This window comes from Cimex lectularius, unplaced genomic scaffold (genome assembly GCF_000648675.2).
Source record: "Cimex lectularius strain Harlan isolate CLEC.00 unplaced genomic scaffold, Clec_2.1 scaffold146, whole genome shotgun sequence".
Classification (NCBI taxonomy): Eukaryota; Metazoa; Arthropoda; class Insecta; order Hemiptera; family Cimicidae; genus Cimex; species Cimex lectularius.
Window position 1 is genome coordinate 655,595 of NW_019392741.1, and position 26,112 is coordinate 681,706.

Sequence of the window (26,112 nt, forward strand, 5' to 3'; positions counted from 1 at the left end):
CCCTGCTCTGTACTGCTCAGTACCAAGTGGAGAAAAAAAATCACACAATCGGAAACGACCAAACTACAGGTTCACCCCAAAAATCTTAACACGAAATATTATAATTGATGAGCTGCCGAGAATAATCACCGAGACTTGCCATTCAATACCGGAGAAATCGAAGTCAAAAAAACTCTTAAGTAAGACTTTGTGAGTGACACAAACGCTCTCTACATGAAAGAATAATGAACAAGTAAAAATTTCAAATGATGCTTGGTGATTTGATTGGTTTGACAAATCTTCCTCTCCGTACATGTCAAACACCTTTGACCCCTTTCTCATAATATTTTTTTATGCTGATGTGTTATGTAATGTTCATGAATGTTCACTTACAAGCTTTTCTAGTGCACTAATATGTTCATTGTGACCTGGTGCCGCCCACCTTGGTCTGCCGAGGAGCGCCGTGGCCAGGCCGCCCCCAGAACCGGCCCCAGGTCTCGAAGTGTTTCCTGCTCTCTCTTCGATCTTCTTCTTTCTCCGCCTGAAAAGAATTTTTTCCCCGATTAAAAAAAGTCTGGTTCGTTGGGTGGGGAGGTTCAAAAGGTCTGCCGAAAGTGTCCTCCGAAACTCGGAGATAATAGACTTTCTTCGGGGATAACTACGCTGACCGTGAGAAATTAGCCCATGGGTATCAAAACTTCAGGGGCTGGAACGTTCAAAGTGGATTTTTCATTTTTCGGCAAGTTATAATTTTACAAATACCCCTAATTTTCCCATAAAAAACAAAAGATATTGCGTGCACTTATTTTTAACGATTACCCCAAAAAATAAACAAACGAGTGATATTTCCCGGACATTATCAATGAACTAACTTTATGCTTAAGCACTTACTTTACATCACAAAACTTGACTATTTCATTTTCTAGACAGCTACACATTCGTTTAAGTAAATTTTGGTTTACTTGACTTTAAGTTTGAAGACTACCTTGTATATAAACAATTTGTTTAAAAATTGTCCGTTAAATTGTTGAAAAAACTTAATTAATTTACAGCCAGCAAACGAATTCTGTGCTTACCCTATATTCAGGTTTTACAAAAAAAATATGTTATAAGTTTTGTACAATTAATCACATTTTTTGCAGATGATTTTTTTTTAATTTGTCTTACAACTAGCTTCAAGGGGACGTCGGTGGCCGCAACGGTTTAGGCTTATCACTGTAAGGTAAAGGTCCCGGGTTCGAATCCCGCGGCCCTGCATTCGAACCCGACATACTTACAAATGGGCTTTTTTTCAAAACACAACACCGGCACCCCGAGGGTTGATAAAACCTCTCACTTTAGCAAACCCTCGTTAAAAAAAACTACCTTTAAGTAGGTAACATGTAACAATGAAAAAGGTAATATATACAAAATTACAATAATATATAATAATATATATATATAATAAACAATAATAATAATAAATACAAATTAAAAACAAGAGTGGAGAAAGTATCCATAGGTATTACTCCAATGATACTAAAATATTGTCTTTTTAATTGATCCTTGTGACATTATCACTTTCACAATCATCAGATGATCTGTAGTTAGTTCTATAATTTCAGATTTTGATTACTTTAGACTTTAGCGTTTCTTGACTACAATTTCTTTCTTTTTTCCGACCTCCGCTCGACAGATCTATAATAAATAAAGTTCATTTCCCTTGAGCTATAGTGAATCAAGTGGTTAGAGTAGCGGCGTATTGAGCCGAAGATCGTGGGTTCGAATCCCGCTAGTGACACTAACTTTTTCATCTCAACAAGATAAAAAAAATAATTAAGTAAAATTAGCAATTTGGTCAATTAGACCACTAAACATAAATGGGTTAATATTATTGAAAATCCATTATATTTAGTGGTCTATTGACCAAATTACTTCTTTCAATTAATTAATATTTTATGTAAGGTTTTCGGCTGAAACAAAAAATGGCAAAAAGGAGGGAAAATTCGGAAGGTTGTAGGTTGACATGGGGAATTGGTGTAAGAGTGGATCGAAGTCACGATAGCTCAAGTGGTTAGAGCAGCGGCGTATTGAGCCGAAGGTCGTGGGTTCGAATCCCGCTCGTGAGACTAACTTTTTCATCTCAACAACACCTTAGATAGAAAGAAAAATTAATTGAAATAATTAATATGATCAATTATGACCGCTAAACCTTACGGATTAATATAATGTAAATGATACACATGTGATTGTTTTTAGTAGATTAATTTAAAAATTATACAATAATTTACAATAACTTTAAATTGTGTTTGTATATCCTTACGTCGTTGAAGTCCAGTAGATGAACTGTAATGAAATTTTTTTTACACATTTTAATTTGTTACCATTTTTAATATTGTATAAGAATTTTATAATAACGCTTCTCTAGTTATATTTACCAATTATTATATTCTGGTCAGTTAATTGATTTTTTGTCAAAAATTATTAATTGGAGATCGTGAGGTGCGGTGTGGTGTGACGTAGGTTTTAGAAAAACATTTTGTTTATCGTGCCAACGTTTCGATCTTTATTGAGATCATCTTCAGGGACTAGGAATTAAAAAACATTGTTTGAATTTTACAAATACATGTAGGATGTGGAAAAATTTTTTTTTAATGATAAAAATAATTCTTCAAATAATCATAGGCTAACGGCTAACTAAACACTACACATTTTTTCTCAAAAGTCTTGCGCCTTACGTCTGTAGTATTTTCTTTTCTTTTGAGCTAAATCTGGCAAAGCCGTGATTGTGAATTTAAACGACACATTTGTGAGGAAATACTTACACATAGTAGGTAAATATGCAAGTCTCACAATCTCGAAACAATTTCGCACGCTTAGGCTTTAACTTTATATGTTTAAAGCGCCTCTCCCAGTAAGCCGTCAAGTTGAGAAAGTTTTGTGTGACAGGTTTCAAACTTTCGACACTTTATCCAAAACGGTCGGTAGCGTTGAACAAGATAATCTCCAATCTCATATCGAATTTGTTCAAATGGCCTTTTCTCCTCGAACCATTGGAAATCGTGGACTACACTAAGCCTCAAAGGCATTTATTCTCTGATAAATGTTTTTTTCTAAGGGAGAGTGCTTTAACAAATAAATCAAAAACGTTATCGCCGTAGTACAATTCATGCCGGCCGAAGAATCAAAGTGAAATCGAGCTCAGATTTAAAAAAAAAACTAGAACTAAATCGGAATATTTTGTTAGAATTTATCAATGATTAATAAATTGTTCAAATAAGCGGATTAGATGTAGGGGAATCATAATTTTGAATGAATTATTATTCCCTTTACCCTGTTATCAAAAGGTTTTATTCTACATAAATAATTGAACGTGGCCTATCAATTATGATCCATACCAACCTTCTTATTCTGTCGAAATCCGTTTAAAACTAATGGTAAACCAGGGGGATTGGATCACGGAAAGTCAGCTAGATGTTGCTATTGTCTGAACCGAACACGAACAGGGTCATGCAAACGAGAGGTACAAGTCACAACCAGGTTCCCATATTCTGCACAATCCAGCTTCCAACCTCTTAACCGTAGACACGCACACCACTTTATTTAAAGAATGGTAGCGATTTCTCGTTCCCCTTTCCACCATCATGACGACCTTTTTGAGTGCCAATAAAGATTTTCCTATTGATATGCTTGTAAATTGAAAAAATAATAATAATCACAAAACGAAGCTCTTCAAACGTTTTATGTATAGTTTATACCAAAATTAGATTCAATATATGCATTTTCGTATCCTTAACTATCAAGAATTGATACAAAAATTAAATCACTTCAAATTTTATTTAAACAAATTAGCTGGACATTTTTAAATTTCAAGTCATACTGTCCCTTCCAAGCACAAAATAATGGTGCAGCGTTGAGAACGTGACGCACACTCTTAAACACAAGCTGACTAGTGTTTTCTGGCGTGCATGGTCGCCTTAAGCAGCCTCTGCATGAATTTGGACGATAGGACCAAGGAAGCGTATAGCGTGCGAGGATGCTAGACCACGCCTACCTAGTCCCTCGAGATGCATTAAGGGAGTTGCTCGCTTGAGAGCTGGCCGCGGATGGCGGGTGCTGCATCAGAGGCACACACCAGTTAGGGTACCAGATCCTGTGTACATATATTTATATATACGGACGGGAGAGGGTGCATAACCATCTGAACCATGGTAAGGACTCGGAGTAGCCTAGTGGTGAGACCCCTAGCGGGTACCTGGGAAGAGGTTGTGTTTCATTCGTGGCCATGGACCAGAACTCGTATGACCTCCGAATAACCTCTCGACCTCGCGGGAATCGCAGCGTCCAGCCAACGAGGAGGCTAAGACTACGCTGATGGAGTCCCCCGAATGCGTGAGGAATGGTGGACGGGGGCGGATGTTTTTCGGTGGTGGCCGTCTGGGCAGCCTTTACAGAAGGCATGGTCTCCTCTAGGGGGTAGTTAGAGATTTCACTAAAATCGAAACCGCGGCCGGAGAGCATCAAGAGGTTTCGGCGCTGGCGGAGCTCCTACACCTAGGGAGATAGAGCTGTCTTCTCTATCTAGGGAGTGCGTGGGAGAGTTGGTCGATGCATTTCGACCCTTTTGGGTACCCCTTTACGCGCGGCACACGGTTGAGTGCAAATTGTTAACCCACCCTCTCGGAAGGGGCAAGCGGGAGAAGTCGACATGACGGCAGCATGTGCAGGATGATGTGAGCTTCTACACCGAACCTCAAGGAGTTAAACAAGGAAGAAACAGATTTTCCGTGCGCGGAGATGAGTCGCTCGTAACTTGAGAATCTAAACGTGTGATAAGGCCTATGTGCCAGGTACGCACGTTAAAGAACCTCAATGTTAACAGACATGGATTTAAATGGTTCTCAGTCCCCTAACTTTTGATGGATTTTTAACGAACACTGTTAGATGATGTTCTTCTGCAACAACGACAATGTATGATTCTCCAGCTTGATGGATGCCTCGCACACAATTCTTTGCAGGTGAGATTTTATTTGAATCAGGATAGGTGGATAGGACCTCATGGCCCGATCTCTTGGCCTCCTCGGTCAACCCATTCAACTCCACTTGACTATTTTTTGTGGGGCCATTTAAAAAACAGTGTCTATGCCAATCATAACCAGCAACCTTAGCTGAAGAACTGCGGCAAAGGATAAAAAATGCTCGTCAATCCATCTCCCCTAACTCCATCGCTCTGAGCACCGGTGAAGAGTGGATAAAAAGAGCAAATCTTTGCATCTTTACGCAAGGCAGGCAGTTCGAACATCAATTGCGATTAATAAATAACCACCCAAATGACTTTGAACTTTTAAAATCCGATTGCACCATTGTTTTCACCGGAAAAAATCTTTTAAAATGCTGTGTGAGGGGTGTATGTACTGGGTCGTATTTGAAATTTTGAAGTCGAACTGAGCCTGGGTACCCTGTACATTTTTTCTCAAAAAAAAGTTAAAAATTTGAAACGACTAAAAATATTAAAGTCGTATTCTTTTTGGTCTATTGTTAAAAAAAAATTTATGGTAAGTACAGAAAGCTCATCGCTCATTTTTGAATTAATTCAGGTTATTTTAAGTTAACCAATTTTACAATCAAAAATTTACACACTTGACTGAACTAATTGAATTGAATTAGAAGTCAATTTGGACACGCCGGACGAGAATCTCATGAATAAACTATTGGATCACGGACTGAGGATAACATTACAGGTGATCTTCATTATTAATTCATGATCGCATTTTCTTCCGCCCAGAATAAAAATCATCTTGTGTAAACTTGCGGTCTTGAGAAAAACCCAAATTTTTAACACTTCTAATTACAAGTTTTACAGCAAATTTTTAGTTATCCTTTGTACGTTGACGATCTCTCCCGCCCGAGAGATTTCCGACCGTCTTTATTTCGAAGATGAGAAAGTTCCAAGTGGCTTTGAAGTCTGGAGAAAACCCATCCGACCATATTGTTCACAAAGGGGGTAATCGATTGAATATATCCGTCCGGCTCTGGTCACAACAAGCCAATCTCGTGAAATTGTTTTATAAGGTGTGATAAATCCAACGCTCACGTTTTTCAACAACGAAGCGCATAAAAATCAAAACACACAACATTAAATTTTTGACACACACGATATATTTTTATGAAAAAGATACACTAAGACAGAGTTAAATATTTTTAATCAACCACGAATAGTATCATAAACAAAAGACCCTCGTGATAAATATTACGGGAGTCTTTTCGAGAAAACTTCCGTTCGAATGCTCTCGGTGGGTGTCCCACAGGGCAGCGTGCTCGCTCCTTTCCTTTATTCAATTTATACCTCCGACCTACCAACGCAACCTAACACTATCGCCTTCACCTTTGCTGAATGATGGTATCGCAATCCTTTCTCCTGATAAAGAACCTGTCACAGCTTCCCGTATTCTTCAAAATCACCTACACATCCTAGAATGCTGGCTCCGTCAGTGGAGAATCAAGATCAACGAAACCAAATCAACAACATAATATTTACCCTAAACAAGAAAACGCTCCCACCAGTATACCTCAACAACGTTCCCATCCCAACTGCGAACCATGTACGATACCTAGGACTCTACCTGGACAAACGACGGACATGGAACCCCCATACACGACTTAAGCGCACAGACCGTAACATACGATTTTTCATGCTTAGACGTCTACTAGATAGACGATCAAAACTCTCACTAACAAACAAAGGAAAACTTTACGCCTCCTGGCCCCCATTTGGACATACGGACTTGAACTTTACGGGGCTGCTAAGCGTTCCAACCTCAATCGAATTCAATCCCTTCAATCTAAAATCCTCAGAACAATAATCAACGCCCCTTTCTATGTATCCAATCACACCATCCATACCGACCTAAATGTCCCTCTTGTTACCGAGCTAGCCCAATCCCGCTACAAAACGTTCAATTCCAAACTACCCCATCATCCGAACCCTTTCGTCAAAAACCTATCATCCACCACATTACCTAACACTCCCAACAGAAGTCTGAATTTTCGGTGGCCCCGCGACTTAACACTTGACATCGGTCTCCTAGGACGGAGTCCATCTCGCTCACTGGATGGTAGCTGTTCAAGCTTTCATAAATGTAAGTGTTATATGTTTTACTTGTTGCGTCGAAGAATGCAATAGTAAAAAATATTTAAAAATTAAAAAAAAAATAGAATACCTCTTGGGAGCATGAATAACAAAAGGGTGACAAGGTGAGATTTAAATGAAAGTAAGCGATATATGCAAATTCAGCAAAGAGGCTGAAGACACCCGAGGCAACGATTCTCCCTTGGAGAAATTTTTTTTTCGTATTTACACGACCGTGGAACCAGAAAAGGTTAAGATATGCATAATCTGCGCGCACCGATCGCTACGATAATTACTAAAAAGATTCCAAATTGTTGCTAACGTCAGCAATTAAAAAGTGTCTTTGAAAAAACAAACATTGGACGCAAAATGCCATGGCGGATCGACCCCGGATATGAGCAGGGAGAGGGAAGATCCTAACCTGAGCATTTCGCCCGTGTTAAATGACCGTGGAACCAGAAAAGATTATGAAATGAGGAAAAACAAGAGTGGTCATCGGCCCTTACTGTAAATATGCTAAATAGCAACGAACGTCCTAGTCAATAACAATTTTGCCCAGTAAGTACCTGTTTAGCCTACGATAAATGCAACCGACGTGACTTGTTCCAGCATTGCTTTATTACTGTTCATCAAAATAGCTCAAAGAAACTGAAGAAACCTCAGGACAAATTTTTATCGTACTAACACGACCATAGAACCAGAAAAGGTCAACATATGCTTAAACATGGGAACCGCCCAATAGTCTATGCTGTAATTACTAAAAATATACGATGTGTGTTGTTTCAGCATTGCTTTATTCTTGTTTATCACAAATGTTTTAAGAAGCTGAAGTAACCCCGGTGCCACTTTTTTCGGGCTTATACGAAAGGTATGTATGATATTAACCATAAGTAAAATATGCACAAGCATCTGTTTTCACATAAATTTGCTAAATTGGAATGAACGTCCTTGCCCATAAGATCATTTTTGGTCAGTAACTCTACTATAAAATGTTTTTGAAAACATACATTGGACAAAACAAGCCTGGGATAGATGGGTGTTAGGAATATAAACTGGGCTAGGCAAAGCTGATCCGCTGACCCCAGCGAAACACGCTTGTTGTTTTTTGTTGTTAATGTTGTTTGTTGCAAATTGTTTTTGTTTCGATGTAAATCGATCTGCTGAGTCGATTGAAAAAGGAATTAAGCTCGTAAAACACGTAGTTTTCGAGAAAAACCCACAAAACAAAAAAAAAAAATCGAAAAAATTTGTATTGTGTTTCGATGTAATTCGACCTGTTGAGTCGATTGGAATAGGAATTAGACCAGTAAAACACGTAATTTTCGCGAAAAAGCAAAACAAAACTAAAAAAATCGAAATAATTTGTATTGTGTCTCGGTGTAATTCGACCTGTTGAGTCGATTGGAATAGGAATTAGACTAGTAAAACACGTAATTTTCGAGAAAAAGCAAACAAAAATTGAAAAAAAATTGTTTTTGTTTCGATGTAAATTGATCTGCTGAGTCGATTGAAAAAGGAATTAAGCTCGTAAAACACGTAGTTTTCGAGAAAACCCAGAAAACCCAAAAAAAGAATCGAAAAAATTTGTATTGTGTTTAGATGTAATTCGACCTGTTGAGTCGATTGGAATAGGAATTAGACTAGTAAAGCACGTAGTTTTCGAGAAAAAGCAAGAAAAAAATCGAAAAAAAATGTTTTTGTTTCGAAGTAAATCGATCTACTGAGTCGATTGAAAAAGGAATTAAGCTCGTATAACACGTAGTTTTCGAGATAATCCAGAAAACCCAAAAAATCGAAAAAAAATTATTGTCTTTTTCGATGTATACCGACTTGCTGAGTCTCAATCTCAATCTACAACCGTTCAAATTTTCCCTCTTTTTGCCATTTTCAATTAATTGTGTGAAAGAAGTAACTTGGTCAATTGAGTACGAAAACGTAAATGATTCAATAAACTTTGGATCTAAAAAGGTCTAAGGTCACGATATGCAGACTGTACGGTGTCCTTTAAAAAATAAAATGAAGCAAAAAGAAAATTTAAATTTTGCATAGTTTGCAGTTGTTTAAATACTAATAAATTTTCTTAGGAGGAACATGTGAAATGAAAAAAGTATTTTAATTTAATAATATTTTTTTAAAGTGTATGTATTTGAAAGATTTGTGAACATTTAAAACATTTTTTCTACTTTTCCAAGTTTGTTTTTGCTAACTTTTTAGTCCGTTGATTGTTCCTGCTCTTTGCTAGCTTCACTTTAGTATAAAATACAGAAAAGTACATATAGCTGTAAATATACCAGTCATATTGTAATTACTTTTACCGGAAATATATGTTCATTGATATCTTTCTGATTCTATTATTAAATAAACAACCTAAAAGGTTTCGTTACATAATAATTTTGAAATCATAGTTTTAAAATTAAATAACAAACATGATATAACGAGACATTTTTAACGTAAACTTAAACATTGTATTTTTCAATATCCGTTAAAATGAAATTTCGTGATCGCCAAGCTCTTCCGCAGTATAAAACATGGTGTTTTTTTTTTTTTTTAGTTGCATGATAATACATAACAAACTTTTCATTTTCTAATTCTAATATTTTCTTGTGTCCGATATTCGTTAGAGCATGCAGAACGTAGCCAATAAATAACAAGCTGTTGTAAATTTAACGATCACGCGACGACTCGGGATGGTGGATTTATTATGAATATTTATTTCATCATGATGGAGAAATAATATAAAAAATATAAATACGCGAACAAGAAATATAGTAAATGATTACATTTTGATCTAGTTTCTATAAAAGAACCGACCTTTAGAAGAAAAGACTACGTCATGTTTGAAAATAGGCATAAAATACATTTTATATTAATGAACTTCTGTACAAATCATTTCCTTAATACACTTTTCCAACATATTTTGTAAAAATCATCTTTCACTTGTTTCCTCGCTTAATAAATTGAAACAAACTAATTCATAATGCAAAATTTTGCACAGCGTTAAGAAAAATAAGCGAGATTGGATGCATCATTCATTCATATCAAGCTGCAGATCTGAAATCAAAATCTACTAATAAAATAAATTAATTTTAACACAACTATGAACCTTTTTGTTCAGAGGTGGTGAAATGCATTTATCATGGTGTCTTTCGTTACAGAACCAAAGAGATAGGTCATTAGCCGTCAGGGAAGCGGTGCTTTGATGGAAGAGTCTAATTTGAGTCCATATAGTTCTTTTTTGAGAGGTTTCCTAAGTCTATTGAAATGTTGTTGGTCAGAAGGGTACCTGGTTCGTTGCCACCTAGCTCTAGTCAGTCTTTTTTTCAGACAGCAATAGTCACAGTTCGTGCCAAAACTCGTGGAATAGCTGCAGCCAATGCCTCTCTTTGAACAGTTAAGCGCTCTACTACAGCCACAATATCTTCTGTCATCTTTAAGTTCGAATTTATTTCAGCCGATGCCTCTGTCCGAGATGTCTCTGAATTTGTACCATGCGTTAGCCATGAGGTACACCATCAGAAACAGATTAATTTTTTAGCTTAATTGGCAGTGTGAGTGTGTGTGTGTGTGTGTGTGTTGTTTAATGACCGTTAGTGTGATTATTCGGAGATCGTGAGATGCGGCCTGGTGTGACGTAGTTTTGAGAAAAACATTTTCTTTATCGTGCCAACGTTTCGATCTTTATTGAGATCATCTTCAGGGCCTGGGAATTATAAACGTGTTTGAATTAAACCAATACATGAAGGGTGTGAGAAAAGTGAATTTATACAACGCTAGAAATTTTAGTTTTTTAATTTGCAACTTAAAACGGCTAACTACGAACTACTAATAATTATTCAGAAATCGTGAGATGCGGTCTGGTGTGATGTAGGTTTCAGAAAAACGTTTTCTTTATCGTGCCAACGTTTCGATCTTTATTGAGATCATCTTCAGGGCCTGGGAATTATAAACGTGTAATAAATTGTAATTATGCTGATTTAGTAGTGCTAGAAAAAAAAAGATGTATCAAGATAGCCGTGGCTTTGCAGTACAAATACAGAAAGATTTTTTTCGGACAAATTCTTCGCTCCTTTGCATCTAACCATGATCAGAAATTAAAGTAAATTCCGTTAAAAGAATTTTTAAATCTTGATTTTTTTTTTATAAAGTCTAGATGAGAGAAAGTATAAAACCAAAGCAGGAACATAAACTTTATTTTATGTGTACATTTTTGTTACTAAATATGGTAAAAACAGTTGTACGAAGGACTTACCAATTGTACATTATATCAGACCTACTTGGTTCTGTTAATTACGAGGAGTAAAAATATCATGTTGAATAATGCTGTTTTTAATAAATTCTACTTTGGGGAAAAACATAATTAAACTATAAATATTGATATTGATTCTTTATATTTGTAAATTTGCAAACCAATAATGGGAATATGACCAAAATGTGTTTTCTGACCTTTTGGTCGATGTGAACAAGTAAAATGCAATCGTTGATGCAACTTCTCTGCACTTCTGTATATAGAAACCAGAATTTACGACCCAGGGCGTAAATCATACTTTAATTTTCTTACAAAACAAAAACGAGGCTTGAGACATTTGATGAAAAATCGAGGGTTGAATTACAGTCGACTTAATTCCACCTGTCATAAAAGTCTGTCGTAAATGTCGAAGTGCGATAAGGTCCGTTTATCACGTTGGCCACCTATTCAAAAAAGCTTTCTCCCAATTCCCATTTCTCATTTGTTAAGAAAGAAGAGGCGACAAAATTACCTTAATAGGCAAAACCGATAAAACGCCAGATTAGTTCCATTAGTTCCACAATTTTTAGTTAAAAGAGCAAGAATTGCAATGAGCAATTTTTATTCTTAATATTCTTAGATGGTTGGAAACCTGAAAGCAGCGATATATCTGAAATTTTTAATTAAATGTTCAAAAACATTGAGACGAACAGCAGAACAATCAACATGATCACCTACGGACTTTGCTTTTTCACAAGCTAACACTTGACAACAATATTATTTCTTTTTTTGTATTATTATTATCTAATTTTTTTTTCGCCGTGTGACTATGGTCATTGCCTGCTCCTCGCATATTTGACCTTCTCACGTTATTTTATAATTACGAAAATATGTATTCTTTTCTGCATTTTTCATCACTTTTCTGTCTCACCTTTGGTTGCTAGACGATCCATATGTTTATTAGTATTTTGTTATTATTGCGTTTATTTACCTATCTTCCAAACGGAATATTCCTAGAACGCATATTACACTCATGCACTATAAGATTTTAATCTAAGCTATATTTGGCAGGTCTCGGAGTATAAATGGCCCAACTGGGAGTCAGCAAGGTGACAGTCACATCGCCAACCAACCGTCATTCACGCTAATAAATACGTTCATCCTAAGTAACCTTTCATGCCGTATTTACAATTAAAATTGGCAAGACAGCGTGCATTTTTATTGCCCAGCGTTTCACCACCCAATCACACTCCACTTATTCCTAAACGTAACCCAAGTTTTTGACATGTCTGCGGACAACTCGATATTCCTCGGCAGAGCAGTCCACTCTCGCTAATAAATACATTCACACTGAACGGGTTCAATGGATGCCGTCTTTGCCACACATAACTCTATACATATTGAGTTAACTAAACCTAATTCGGCGAGCCTCTGGGTACTCAATATTCCGTCACAGCCTCACCAACGCACACTTCATCATTCGCGCTAATATATACCTTCATGCATAATAAGAGTTGGGAATATAACGTGTGGTTGTTTATATGTTCCCATACACATTTATTGATTTTAAATATGAAATGAGATTATTTTTATAGTCGCTGTCATGCCTCAGATCTCTTGACATATCTTCAGATAGGTCGCACCTGTGCGGCGCCAATCGTTCGCATTTTTCTAAGGCCTGTTTCAGACAAGGCGACTAGTTGATTCAACCAGTTGAAGGACGGGTGTCAAAGAGTGTAACGTGGTAGGAAAATGTTTGGGAATAGCCCCAACCCTTTCAACTCGTCACTGGTTGACTCAACTTAAAAGACACTGCTCGTCCAGGCGCCTAGTTGAGTCAACTGAGTTCACCATGCGTTGCAATTACAAGTTTCAATATTGAGCAGTTCATTAAAGATATTTGTATTAGTCCCGTGATATGGGACATGAGGTGTGAGGAGTATAGTGATAAAATTAAAAAGAAGCGAAGCTTGGGGAAGTAGCACGACAGTATTTGAGAGAAAGCGCCCGTTTACCAATTTTGTAACATCGGATAAACCCCACACTTTTCTTTACTGGGTTTCCTCCTTTTTTGCTTCTATTTTCGCAAAAGAGCAAGCGCAAGAAGTGCTCCTGCTTCCTCGAGTTCCGAACATCATACTGACCTCCCGTTGGGAAAAGAGGTTGATTCAATAAGTTGCCTAGTGTGAAACCAGCAAAGAAGCAAGTAAGCTAGTTGAGAGTCAACCGGGCAACTTAGTTGAATCAACCAAACCGCCTCGTCTGAAAGAGACCTAAAACGTGTTTCCCTGTTACAACTGAGCCGCACTTCCTGGGACCCTTTCCAATGAGGAGATGGCCGTGGGTAAGGCGAGTGTGACCTATCCTCAATCGCGTGAGAATAATCCTTTTCATTTTTCCGGGATCCAGGGTTTGATATAGTTTATTATTTTAATAATATTTACTTGATATTTATAGAGATACTACGCTTGCATAGTCAGATTGACTTCAGGCAATTCTACAATTGACAATTAAATTTTTCTATAAAAAACACTCAGTAAATGTGGATAGAAATTTGTATTTTTAAATTTATCAATTCTTCAGAAATTACCGATTTCTCTTGAATAAACAATGTCACTCTTGTTTGTCTATGAGAAAGCCAGCGGGATCGCTTAATCCCCGAACTTTTGTCGCCGTGAAAGATTGGATTGCTTGACAAGATTATTAAATCATCCGGCTCAGTGGAAATGGCGTGGCGAAATCTCACGATTATAAAAACATACCGGCCCTCTTTGGCGCCGAAATAATCTGTTCGGTAAGAAAGAGAAAACGCCAACCCCCGAGGTATGACATTTTCAAATGATTAACAATCTGGGAGAATGAATATTCACGGCTTTCCGATACTTATGTACAAATGGACGAAAACTTGAATTTGCAAACATTCTAAAACATTTAATGTACGATCGTGTCGATTAAACAAATTGCCATGTAGATCCGATCAATGAACAGTTAGAATGAAGTTACAAGTAAAACTCATTCTCAATTAAACATTTTTAAAAAAGTCAATTGTTATGACGGCCTATAAAATTGCTAACTTAACTAAACATAGGATCAATCAATACGAGATAAAGAAAATTCAAAAGATACAGTTATGCAATTAACTTGAAATAAATAAATCACACCTTTGTTTGATCAGGCAGATACAATTGTACTTTCTTTTTCTTCCAATATAAATGTAAAAACGAAAGGTTAAAAGGTCATAATTTTCAGTTGATTGCAAGATGAAAATTTTAGTAGCCGTAGCCTACTGTCCATACTGAATATCGTTCAATTGATCGGGCAAATGCATAAAATGTGGCTTCCAAATAAAAAGTTAAAAAATGCAAAACGATAATGCTAAAAGGTTCTAATCTTCTAATGGAAAATAATAGAAAAAAAGGTTAACTCAATATGTACATAAATTTTATCATTTTCAAATTACCTGGGTGATATATATAATATACGGATCAAGTGACGAATTTTTAGTCGTTCAATTGATCAAGCAGATATAAATTGTGGCTTTTTCTCTATTCAAATAAAAATATAAAAACAAAAGCTTAAAACTTTATTTAATTGATGAACAGATTGATTTAACATTTTGTTCTTTCTATCAAAAAACTTACTGTCAACGAATGATCATCAAGGATGTGAACTTATCTTCAGATCGTTCAATTGATCAGGCATATACCTACTTGCCTTGCACATCAAGAAAAATTGTGATTTTTTTCTTTCATCAAAAATAAAAATCTAAAACAAAAGCTTCAAATTTTCTTTAATTGATGAAAAGATTGTATTAACCTGTTGTTCTTACTATTAAAAAACTTACTATCAACGAATGATCATCAGGGATATGAACTTATCTATAGATCGTTCAATTGATCAGGCATATCAAGCCTGGCACTTGCCTGGCAAATCAAGAAAAATTGTGATTTTTTTTCTTTCATTCAAATAAAAATCTAAAGACAAAAGCTTACTATCAAAAAACTTACTGTCAACGAATGATCATCAGGGATATGAACTTATCTATAGATCGGTCAAATGATCAGGCATATACCTACTTACCTTGCAAACCAAGAAAAATTGTTGTTTTTTCTTTCATTCAAATAAAAATCTAAAGACAAAAGCTTAAAACTTTATTTAATTGATGAAAAGATGGAGTTAACCTATTGTTCTTACTATCAAAAAACTTACTATCAACGAATGATCATCAGGGATATGAACTTATCTATAGATCGTTCAAATGATCAGGCATATATCTACTTGCCTTGCAAATCAAGAAAAATTGTTGTTTTTTCTTTCATTCAAATAAAAATCTAAAAACAAAAGCTTAAAACTTTATTTAATTGATGAAAAGAGTGAGTTAACCTATTGTTCTTACTATCCAAAAACTTACTATCAACGAATGATCATCAGGGATATGAACTTATCTTTAGATCGTTCTATTGATCAGGCACCTACTTACCTTGCAAATCAAGAAAAAACTGCACACGTTGAATATAACGCTAAAAACTTCCAATGTTAATTCAAATAAACTGTGTATATATAATCATAATATATAAATGAATTGACAAATCTTTACTGTCGTTCAATTGATCAAGAAGATACCATTGTCCTAGCTGTCCCTTCCAACCCAGTAAAATGTAAAGAGTAAAAATTAAAATTTCAGAATCTTCAGTTAAATGATACAAATTAAAAATTAGGTATAACTTTATTATGTTATTGCCGACGAATGGTCATCAGGCAAATGAACAGGTATTCGTCAATTCATTAGGGAAATACAATCGAACAAAATGCGCGTTTGTTTCACTACTTACAAAGGTAATAATAAAAAGTTTCAATCTAAAGTTAAATAATAAAAAGGTGAAAATGTTAAGAATATAACTATCCTTATTTCAAATAAACTGGGTGATATATAATCATGTATGGATGAATTGACAAATTTTTGAGTCGTTCGATTGACCAGGCAAATATAAATTGTGCTTTCTTTTTATCCTCGTTCAAATAGAAATGTAAAGTTAAAAGGACTTAAAAGAATGAATAAAATTTTAATAATTTTAAAATTACAAGGAGTTGAAATTACTAATTTCAATGGGGTCGTCAAATGCTGTACAATATGCTATAAATGCCTTTAATCAGTTCCTTACATATAAAATAATGTTAATTTATAAAACCAAAGTTTTTAAAAATAATTTTCAATGATGTTTAGATCGTTCAATTGATCAGGCAAATGCAAATTGTAGTAGTTAAAAGGTCTCAATCATTAAATGATCAAACGATTAAATAATACTTTCATAGTTTATTGTCGAAGAATATTTATCAGATAAATGAAAAATGATCATTAGATTGTTCAATTGAACAAGTAAATGCAAATTGCGCTAGCCAATGAAAACAATATAAATGTAGAAACAAAAAATTAAGAGGTCTCATTCATTAAATGATCAAAATATTAAGTAACACCTTGATAGTTCATTGTCGAAGAATATTTATCACATAAATGAAAAATGATCTTTAGATCGTACAAATGATCAGGTAAATGCAAATTGCGCTAGTCAATCAAATCATCAATTTCTACATTTCTATTTTCCAATAAAAATGTAGAAACAAAAAATCAAGAGGTCTCCTTCATTAAATGATCAAAATATTAAGTAATACTTTGATAGCTTATTGTCGAAGAACATTTATCGAATAAATGAAAAATGATCTTTAGATCGTACAAATGATCAGGTAAATGCAAAATGCGCTAGTCAATCAAATCCAATAGAAATGTAGAAACAAAATATCAAGAGGTCTCATTCATTAATTGATCAAAATATTAAGTAATACTTTGATAGCTTATTGTCGAAGAACATTTATCGAATAAATGAAAAATGATCTTTAGATCGTACAAATAATCAGGTAAATGCAAATTGCGCTAGTCAATCAAATCCAATAGAAATGTAGAAACAAAAAATCAAGAGGTCTCATTCATTAAATGATCAAAATATTAAGTAATACTTTGATAGCTTACTGTCGAAGAATATTTATCAGATAAATGAAAAACGATCGTAAGATCGTTCAATTGATCAGACAAATACAATTTTACGATGACTTCCAAATCAACAAATAATGCTTGAATATGGCAATTTTTCATATTAAATCCGATTATTGAAGTAATAAAAATATTAAAAGAAAAGTAATTTGTAATGTGTAACACAGGATAGGCATTCCAAAATTATCGGTAACGACCAAACTACCGTTACATCTCACTGAAGACCAAACAGAGAAATCTCACAAAACGAATGTTCAAAATAAACAAATAGAATAAATATTTGTTCATCGTCGAAAAAAACTGATCTTAATGTTAATAAAAATTTGGTAATTATTTCACATTGAATCATACAAAGTGATTTCTTTATAGTTGGATTGGTCAGACACAATCGTACAAACTGTGCGTTCCAACCGAAGAAAATGGCAGACAGATGAAGTAATAAATATATAATTTTAAGGTTAAATAATAAATTTTATAAACATAAACCGATTTGTTCAACAAATGAATCTATCTTTGTATTGCTCAATTGATCAGACACTTAATAATGTGCAAACTGTGTTTTCCGAGGCAAGGAAAAGAGCACAAATATTATGTTATTAAATTCTAATTTTTTATTTAAATAATAAAAAGGTTAGGTTAAAAAGTAAAAAGTAAAGATCATTTTTGTAGTAAAAAGATCAACTGAATATATAACTAATCTTTTTACGTAAGGTTTTGGTTGAAATGAAAAAGTTAGTGCCACGAGCGGGATTCGAACCCACGACCTTCGGCTAAATAAGCCGCTGCTCTACCACTTGAGCTATAGAGCAGCGGCGTATTCAGCCGAAGGTCGCGGGTTCGAATCCCGCTCGTGGCACTAACTTTTTCATTTCATTAATATTACATAAAAAGATTAATTAATTGAAAGAAGTAATTTGTTCAATAACGGATTGAATATATAACGATGAAACAAATGAATTTATATCGTTACATTGATCAGATACACTATCGTCTAAGACTGCCTTCTAAATAAAATAAATAAAAATATGTAAAATACAGATTAAAAATCGCAAGTCCTAAGCTGAAGCTAATTATAAACAAAGTTATAAGATCGTTTTGCCTAATGTACTGGCTTTAGAAAAAATTATAAACAAAACAATTATTCAACCATATGAATTTCGTTAAAATGTGTTATTTTTAAAGGTGTGCCATAAAATATGTTCGACAATTTTTTTTTTTTAATTAATAAACCTAGTGATTTATCCTCTTCTTGTTTTTAATGTAGCCGTCTATTTCGAAAGAAAACATCATGGCTTTTATTGGGAAAGATCAATTTATTATTATTTTTTTTCAATTTATTAGTCAATTTCTTTTGTACCACCTGCCTTCCAAATAAATGCCACAGGTCAATAGCTAAGGTTACAAGCCGTTATGTCAAGTCGATCTTCTTCGAATTGACTGACACAATTTCCATCGGATACACCGAGGATTCGGCCGATGGTGATAGGAAAACGTGTTGGACATAAAAGCCGACGTGAGGGGCCGAAGGGCGAACCGAAGTGCCCAGCTCCGGTTATGACGAGCGTCGTACCTTCCTTCGAATCCACCACCGATAACAGACTCGCACGTTTTGTTAAATCACAAATACAAGTTAAATCGACGGAGAGATAAATGAACTAGATAGACCTCGCGAGGAAAGTTGGTTCAATGGCAAACGGGCTTTTCAATTACTTGCCCCACAGGTTCTTCGTGACGCCGACCTGGAACACCGGAGGGTTATTTATTAATTCAAGTTTTCTATGCTTGAACCCTTTTGTCTTATCCCCCTTTTACGTAACCCCGAATTCCAAATACAAAATGCATCGTGATGTCGGTCGTGACCCGTCTGGGCAATCACGTTTTTTTTATTTTCGATAATCTTAGGGTTGAAGATGAAATCTTGAGAAATGGAGCAGAGTTGGCTTTTGAACATCTCAATAATTTAAATAATAAATATTTAAATTTTAAAAACATACAAAACAATCAGTAATATGAAAAACTGATATTACTATCTAAAACTTATGTTATAGTAACCTAATGCCATAAATATATTCTTTCGACTATACTTTGTATCGAAGTACTACTTCTTCAATGATAATCTCTAGGGTTTACATTTTTAAAATAAATTAAGGCCTTAAAAAGTAATTCTCATTATAATTTTATTTATTTTATTTTTGTCTTTTTTATTAAAATCCACATATATCCAAAAAAAGACAATAACATTTTTTTCGATTTTTTGGGGGGTTTTTTCATGAAAAATGCTTAAAAAACGTGCCTACGAGCCTTTCACATCCAAAACAGACAATAATTTTTTTTTCGTTTTTCATGAAAAATACGGAAAAAACGTGCCTACGAGCCTTTTGCATCCAAAAAAGACAATAAAAATTTTTTCGATATTTGTTTGCATTTTTCATGAAAAATACGTAAAAAACGTGCCCACGAGCCTTTCACATCCAAAATAGACAATAAATTTTTTTTCGTTTTTCATGAAAAATACGTAAAAAACGTGCCTACGAGCCTTTTTCATCCAAAAAAGACAATAAAAATATTTTCGATATTTTTTTTTCATTTTTCATGAAAAATACGCAAAAAACGCGCCTACGAGCTTTTTACATCCAAAAAAGACAAAAAAAATTTCGATTTTTGTTTTTTTTGTGCGTTTTCATGAAAAATACGTAAAAAACGTGCCTACGAGCCTTTCACATCCAAAACAGACAATAAATTTTTTTTCGATTTTTTGTTTTTCTTTTGCGTTTTTCATGACAAATACGTAAAAAACGTGCATACGAACCTTTTACATCCAAAAAAAGGACAATACATTTTTTTCGATTTTTTGTTTTTTTCCGTTTTTCATGAAAAATACGTAAGAAACGTGCCTACGTGGCTTTTACATCCAAAAAAGACAATAAATAATTATTCAGAAATCGTGAGATGCGGTCTGGTGTGATGTAGGTTTCAGAAAAACATTTTCTTTATCGTGCCAACGTTTCGATCTTTATTGAGATCAACCTCAGGGCCTGGGATTTACAAACATTGTTTACATTTAACAAATACATTTAGGATGTGAAAAGTGAATTTATACAATGCAAAATATATTTTTTTTATATTCAATCAAAGTATTTCTACTCACTCAAAGCGCTTTTTTCGATTTTTTGGGGTTTTTTGCGTTTTTCATGAAAAATACGTAAAAAAACGTGCCTACAAATCTTTTACATCCAAAAAAGACAATACAATTTTTTTTGTTTTTTGGGGTTTTTTGCGTTGTTCATGAAAAAATATGTAAAAAAGGGCCTACGAGCCTTTTACATCCAAAAAAGACAATACATTTTTTTTCGATTTTTTGGTTTTTTTGCGAAAAAATACGTAAAAAATGTGCCTACGAGCCTTTTACATCGAAAAAGACAAAAATACAATACAAAATTTTTTTCGATTCAATTTAGTTCAATAAAATTCCTTTTTGTACAAATTGCTTTCTGAGGAATAAGTATTCGAGAGTGGTAAAAAATATAAATTATGTTCTGAAACAGACCGATTAAGGATCAACATTAAGTGAAAATTATGTAAACCTCAAGAAACAATTTCTATCTTCTTTACACTTTTAAGTAAAAGAAAATGAAATCTTTTCAGAGGATCTTCGGAAGAGGTACGGTGACCTCTTCCGAAGATCCTCTGAAAAGACTTCTTGTATCCAGCAGGTCGATAATCTAGTTCATCGTTAAAAGAAAATGTTTAAATAAATGTTATTCATCCAAGGTACCTCAACAACCAAGAACACCTTGAGCTCATAATAATTTCGTGGATTAGAGTTGTGGTGAGGGGGATTGATTAATAAAAATAACATGAAGTAAAAAAATGTTTAAGTAAATGTTATTTATCCATGCTACCTCAACAACCAAGAATACCTTGAGCTCATAATAATCTCGTGGATTAGAGTTGTGGTCATGATTGGAGGGGGATTGATTAATAAAATAACATGAAGTAAAAGAAAATGTATGCTACCTCTAGCATCCAAGAACACCTTGAGCTTAAATAGACTCGTGAATTACACACGTGGGTACACAACCCTAATCCTCGAGACTATTATAGAGAAAAGGCTTGTCAATCGCATAGAAGATACAACCTTGAGCTTAGGGATATTCCCATTCGAGTCAAATATCTAGGGTTATATCTAGACAGACGTGGATTGCCCACACAAGGCTTAAGAGACAATAACTTAAGGGAAAACTTGGACAACTACGAAGACTTCTAAGACCGACATCCGTCTTGACCTCAGCACTAAACTAATCTGATACAAGGCTTTACCGCGACCACTTTGGACCTACGGAGTTGAACTGTGGGGTTCTGCCAAATACTTAGACAAATCGTTAAATCTCGTTACTATGTACCTCAGTATCCACAACGACTTCAACGTTCTTTGCGCAGTGAATTGGTCAGCTCCCGAATCCAAAAGTTTAACACCAACCTCTCAATTCTCTTAATACTATTTCCCAACTCCTCTCTACACATTCCCATCCCGATAACTCGCTACCTCGCATCAATCGACGTTGGCCTAGAGACCTCCTTGTCCCTTAATCCCTCACACTGTGCCAGCATTGGCTGGTTCTCGTGGCATATTTTATTTCCTGGTCACAGCAACCCTATAGCAAGGGAGTTTAATCATAACTACGTGCCCAGGGCATGTTGTTAACGTTTCCATGCAAATCGAGTTACTGGCTGCTGGATTGGGCCACTCCTTAGGGGTACTGGCGTCTCAAGTTCCAGGTACGGCCCGCTCACATAAAGTCTCATCATTACATAGTAGTTCTCCGTACGATACACGAGAATGACACATCTGCACAGAAAACCAACACTTTGAGCCCTGAAGATGATCTCAATAAAGATCGAAACGTTGACACAATAAAGAAAATGTTTCTCTAAAAACATACGTCACACCAGACCGCATCTGGCTATTGGATGGGGCCACTTCTTAGGGGGTACTTGCGTCTCAAGTTCCTGGTCTGGCCCACTCACATAAAGTCTCCTTATTACATAGTAGTTCTCCGTTTTTACTCGTAGATTCAGCTCTATTGGAACAATTTGTGTAAGAACGCTAGCGGTTGGAAAGAGATCGTCCTGTAACGTCGGATTATTCTGAGTTCCATTCTGCGCTGCACTCTTCTGAATGTGTGTTCTATTGCTTTCTTTAGCAAAGCTTCGCACCACGCAGGGGGAGCGTAGGTAAGGATCGGAAGAGTAGCTCCGAAACCAGATATATGGTTTCCATTGCACCATTTCCAAGTCCCCCCAGTACACCTTGGCAGACCGAGTAAATGCATTTGTTAACTGTGCAGTTTTTTGGCAAAGATTTTCTGTATGAGCTGTCCACAACAAGCGTCTATCAAATATCACACCCAGCTATTTTAGCCTCTCCACCTCCTCCGAATGGTACCCACCAGGAGTACCCTCATCGGAGTCCGATTTCTCTGATTGTTTATATGCAGTATTTTAGATTTCTTTGGGTTAAAGCATAGTTTATTTTTAACAGACCATGTCTCTACTAAATGTAAGCTTTCATTCGCAAGAACCTGACGATCTCATGCATTTCAGCCAGACACTACAAACAACAAATCATCTGCGAAGGCTTTCACTATACCGGAAATAGTATCCCCAACCGGGGGTCATATATCAGTATCCAAAATCCCGGCCCACAACAGAGCCCTGGGGACAGCCTTTTTCAACCTTCCTTTGAGACATGGTTTCGAAGCCCAAAAGGGCTGCTCGCCTTTCAGAGAAATAACTTTTTGCTTATTTGAACATGTTTTTAGGCAATTTCCTTCTTGGAGTCATGCCAGTACAGCCGGCCACCAAGCCGCGTAAACGCTCCTTCCGCGTCCAAAGAGATCATGAGTAGCTTTTTTCTGCAGCGCATTTGAAATGCAAATGAAAAACGTCTTTAACATTCACTAGGCCGTACCCTGTTTTGTGGTAGGAATCCGTATGGGCTTTCTAGAGCATTCTTTTCTTTCGAAAATCGTGCAATATTCTACCTACCATCAGTTTTTCTAGTAACTTGCCTAAAACTGGCAGTAAACTGTTGGGTCTATATTTTGCGGCATCTTCACTGGCTACTTTCCCAGGCTTAACTATTCTCATGGCATGTGTCCTCCGGGTGCAGGGCTGGTATGAAAAACGAACTGCGATCACATTCATTCATAATATGCTCAAATATGTACAGGCTACAAATAGAAAAATAAATAACAATCCAAGCTAATCCAACATCCAAGAACAGCTTAAGCTTATCCAACACCGGTTCGAAGTGTGGTAGACAAGAATAAACGAAGAAAAATGTACTCAGTGTACATTCACATTGAAAAACAGCCTTGCCCTCCGCCGTATATCAACAACAAAAAGACGTTTTAAACAAAGAACGTACGGTCAACGCAAATCATGTTTTAAACAAATCTAGAGATAGTTTTAATTTCAAGAAAGAACTAAAAAGTGCGCAATGCAGGAAACTATAAATCAAAAGTCGCGATAAGCTCTTAACAGGTTCATATCATGAAAATGCTTAACAGTTATAAAAAGAATATAGAATAAGTCATAACATAATTATTGTATATATTCAAATGAATGATTATATTTATTATTATTATGAAATAGAGAATCATTGCTCTAAGCCATTAAGTCTTCATTTATCCAATTCAATTGAATTCTGTGTACTAAGTAATAAAACTGTAAATTTCGTTTCATAAAGCAAAAGTTAAGCTTTTTGTTTGTTATCTTCATCAGTGTGTTTAGATTTTCCAACGGCAATAGGCAGTAACTAATAAGAAGTATTCAAAACAAAACTGAGATAATAGAGTAGTGGGAAAAACAAGAAATTATATTTTATTACTTCCGGTTATTAAACGCAAAAAAATTATGTTTTAAGAGCTTATAACCTTTTTCCTTAAAACTAAGTAATTTCATGGTTGGTTTAGGTTTAGAAGACTTTCGAGTTTATTCAATAAAATTAATGACAAAAATATGCAAAATATATGTTTCCTGTAACCTGGTATTTTGCTTTGTGATAAGACATATTTTTATTTTAGTAAGGAAAATGTTTTATGATTTTTGTTTTTTCGTAAATCGAAAATTACAGTTTACCTTCGGTCTTAATACATTACAAATTATTTTAGTAGTGCCAAGGTATAGTGCCCAATAATTGAAACTGTTTTGTTTCTGACAAAAAATAGAGGAATAATTTTACAAACGATTTATGGTTGACAAGCTCATAAAAATAGGGTGTGTATTTTACGACGTTTTAACAGACACGTTTGCAACACAAAGGACAACGCAGTCACAGGCATTCCAGAAGATTTTTTAAAAACCCAAGATACAGCGTAAACAATATAATTTCTGTTTCATGCGGGACTTTATGGAAATGACCTTGCAAAAATTAAACTTCGCAGGCCTTTTTCCTTCAGCTTTCTCCAGCACGCCGGCGCGTTTTGAACTTGTGCGAACTGAAAGGGAAAGTTTACATAGAGCCATTAAGAAATTTCTCAGTTTCTGAGATCAAGTAGTACGTTTACATAGATTGTCATGGGCTTATTTGATCATAGGTAATCAGTATTTATCTGATCAGCGTTAATCAGTGATCAACATCTTGATTTTAGTCTAAAACTCAAATTCAGTTTAACTCATGTGGTTTTACAAAGTATAAACTTAGCAATAACAAAGTATAACAAAGTTTCCAACAGTATAAATGCTCAACATTGATCATCAGTATATCTCGCTGTCGATTTAGGACAGGCACAGTTTAACTAATAAAATTGTACTAAACAACAAATACTTTGATTGAATGTAAAATTTTCTATCATTGTATAAATTCATTCTTTTAAATCTAAAATTTTCTCATTGTATAAATTCATTTTTTTTTTATCTAAAAATTTTTTTAGCATTGTATAAATTCATTCTCTTTTTTTAATCTAAAATTTTCTATCATTGTGTAAATTCATTTTTTTTAAATCAACAAATTTTCTAGCATTGTATAAATTCATTCTTTTAAATCTAAAATTTTCTATCATTGTATAAATTCACTTTTTTTAATCTAAAATTTTTTTTAGCATTGTATAAATTCATTCTCTTTTTTTAATCTAAAATTTTCTATCATTGTTTAAATTCATTTTTTTTAATCAACAAATTTTCTAGCATTGTATAAATTCATTCTTTTAAATCTAAAATTTTCTATCATTGTATAAATTCACTTTTTTAATCTAAAATTTTTTTTAGCATTGTATAAATTCTCTTTTTTTAATCTAAAATTTTCTAGCATTGTATAAACTCATTTTTTTTCCACATCCAACATGTATTTGTAAAATTTAAACAATGTTTATAATCCCAGGCCCTGAAGATGATCTCAATAAAGATCGAAACGTAGGCACGATAAAGAAAACGTTTTTCTAAACCCTACGTCACACCAGACCGCAACTCACGATCTCCAAATAATCATTAACTAACGGTCACTAAACACCACACATTTTACTAAACGTTAAACAATAAAACTTGATTGTTGAATTGGTTGATCTGAACAAGGATTATCAATGGTCCGCTTGATCTCGCTATTCTTCTGAAACCTGACACAGTTAATAGGTTGTTTCGTTTGTTCATCTAATAGTTAAGTTTTTATTAAATTATATGCAAATAGGAATAAAAATTCGTTTTGATTCGTGTAATTGTTGCTCTGACCGGTGATCATCAGCGGTCTAATATTTC

At 34.7% G+C, this 26,112-nt stretch overlaps 1 protein-coding gene across 2 annotated transcripts in view; it reads right to left on the reverse strand.

The window, feature by feature from the left end:
* The window catches only part of LOC106669956, a 51,542-nt gene that overhangs the window by 6,197 nt on the left and 19,233 nt on the right, over window positions 1–26,112 (reverse strand). Inside the window, exon 10 of one of the 2 annotated variants that reach the window (XM_024227091.1) lies at window positions 422–520. In XM_024227091.1, the coding sequence (XP_024082859.1) occupies window positions 422–520 (99 nt within the window). Of the gene's footprint in view, window positions 1–372; window positions 521–26,112 lie in introns of both variants that reach the window. The other variant, XM_024227092.1, reaches the window with a different exon arrangement.